Source organism: Limulus polyphemus, unplaced genomic scaffold, assembly GCF_000517525.1.
Source record: "Limulus polyphemus unplaced genomic scaffold, Limulus_polyphemus-2.1.2 Scaffold11669, whole genome shotgun sequence".
NCBI lineage: Eukaryota > Metazoa > Arthropoda > Merostomata > Xiphosura > Limulidae > Limulus > Limulus polyphemus.
The window spans coordinates 11,275-13,618 of record NW_013677279.1 but is presented as its reverse complement, the minus strand read 5'-3'; the positions used below and the strand labels follow the sequence as shown (position 1 = coordinate 13,618).

The following is a 2,344-nucleotide window of genomic DNA, read 5'->3' as shown; positions in this document are numbered from 1 at the left end:
GTCATACATTTCCACGAAAGACAATGTGTAAACGTTTCATGTAAACATGTACGAGTAAATGTTTCATGTAAACATGTAAATGTACTTAACACTATAGGCTTAAATAAGTTATTAACTCGAACTACCTATCAGAGATGTCCGCGCAGCCTAAAATAACAGCTGTGAACAAACTATTATAGTTGTGCCAGTTTGACATCAGGAGATATGTGTTTTATACACACATAAATAAGTTTTATACGGTAAAACATACACACATAAGTAATTTATGTTGATATGTCGATGGCTTTGTTATCCTGCAAAGCATGGTACAATTAAAAAAAATACCTATATAGCTCCAACACTTTCTGTAGTGTAACAATAGCGTGTAATGTTTTAAATGGCTTTGTTATCCTGCAAAGCTTGGTACAATTAAAAATACCTATATAGCTCCAACATTTTCTTAATGTGTAAAAAGAACAGAAAATCTTTGAAGCGAGGAGTTTTTTAATTTTTTTATGATTTATCACATGAGTGCAGGTTTCAAAGTCGTATCTTAGTATCGAAAGTGGGACAGCAATTCTGATAATTTTCCTAATCATATCTTGAAGTATGCTTTAAGAAATTAACATATAAATTATGCAGGATTTTATCATTAGTTATACTATAATATTCACGTTTTTACAATTCATTTCACGCGTATGAAATGGTCATATGTACTTGTGTGAGATTTTCTATAACGACCCCTTTCTAAAGACGTTTATGGAATCTGACATCTAAACATTTGTTGTACAAGAAAGAACTTTTAAAGTATTTCTTTCATAAAGAAATAATCTACACAGTACTTAAACTGACCAATCATAGAACACCAATAATACACCAAACTTAATCAAACCAACGAACATAAAACATATTAATCTACACAGTACTTAAACTGACCAATCATCGAACACCAATAATACACCAAACTTAATCAAACCAACGAACATAAAACATATTAATATACACAGTACTTAAACTGACCAATCATCGAACACCAATAATACACCAAACTTAATCAAACCAACGAACATAAAGCATGGAAAAACATATTTGTGAACAGCATTTAAGTTAATTGATTCCTATGAAAGGGTTGTAATTCATTTAAAAATAAACCGATAAAGTTGGTAAAAGTATTAACGTAAAATTGTTGTCAGTTTAGAATCATAACAATTATATCACTTTAAATAACTTGTAACAGTGAACTTAAGATGCCTTGAAAATCGCTTGAACTTCAATAAGGAGGTAAAAATATGTAAATTCAAACAAATTGGACGTTTGACTTCTTCATGTAGCTATTACCCTTATTGAATACTTTTCCGTTTTATATCAACTACCCAATTTCTGTCTTCACACATATTTTTGGTTTTAATTTAGTGAAATTCGGAATATGGCTTAGTAATAGAGATAGAATTTAACAACGGTTGTTAAATTAGATTACACCCATCTACTTAACAAGTTGAGCCAACACAACGACAGAAAAATCGCCCTAGAGAGAAAATGTTTCACAATTGAATTAGTATATATATATATATATATATTCAGTTAGGATTAACGGACAAAAGTTTTGGCCTTTAACAAAATACATTAGTTTGATTAAGATGGAGAAAAGTTTTGGCCTTTAACAACATACATTAGTTTGATTAAGATGGTGAAAAGTTTTGGCATTTAACAACATACATTAGTTTGACTAAGATGGTGAAAAGTTTTGTCCTTTAACAACATACATTAGTTTGTTAAATATTTTCACCTGATCGTAAAATTTGTACAAATAAGCTTTTGTGAAAAAACAACACAATAAATAGTACTTTATGATAAGGAAATGAAATATCATATTTATCCGCAACTGAGTTATCGAAGTACAGCTAAAAATGTCTTAAAAATAATTGTCAGTCTAGTGAAAAAAAGTGAAATTAAATTTGATATCTATACTTTTTTATCTTCATTATTAGCTATTCCAACAGTCTCTTGAGCCACACTTCTAGTTCTTTTGTTTCTATAGAATCTTGCCTAAAGTTGGAAGTGATTTTTTCGAAAGACGACACCTGGTTAAATGAACAGCTAGTAATAAACTAGAATCGACAAGTGAACATGTAAAGGTTTTGGTGCAGAGCCCTCAACGACCAAGTGGTTACTCTAAAAATAAAATATGAAGACACTATTAAAATTGATTCAAAATTAACAATCATATATTGATATATATATATATCCTTAAGTTATTTGATCATTTCTACCTACTTCAACAAAAGTACGTAATATAATTATATAAGTTAAGTATGCGTTAATTAAAGAGAGCAACTCTTAAGCCAATATGTCTTAGAATTATACA

General features: G+C 29.3%; 1 protein-coding gene across 1 annotated transcript in view; it reads right to left on the bottom strand.

Moving 5' to 3' along the window:
• Positions 1-1,823: 1,823 nt before the first annotated feature.
• Positions 1,824-2,344, bottom strand: part of LOC106476811 — a 9,047-nt gene continuing 8,526 nt past the window's right edge. The window contains exon 4 of the mRNA XM_013937435.2: positions 1,824-2,151. Coding sequence (XP_013792889.1) covers positions 2,147-2,151 — 5 coding nt within the window. The 3' untranslated portion in view covers positions 1,824-2,146. The remainder of the gene's footprint in view (positions 2,152-2,344) is intronic.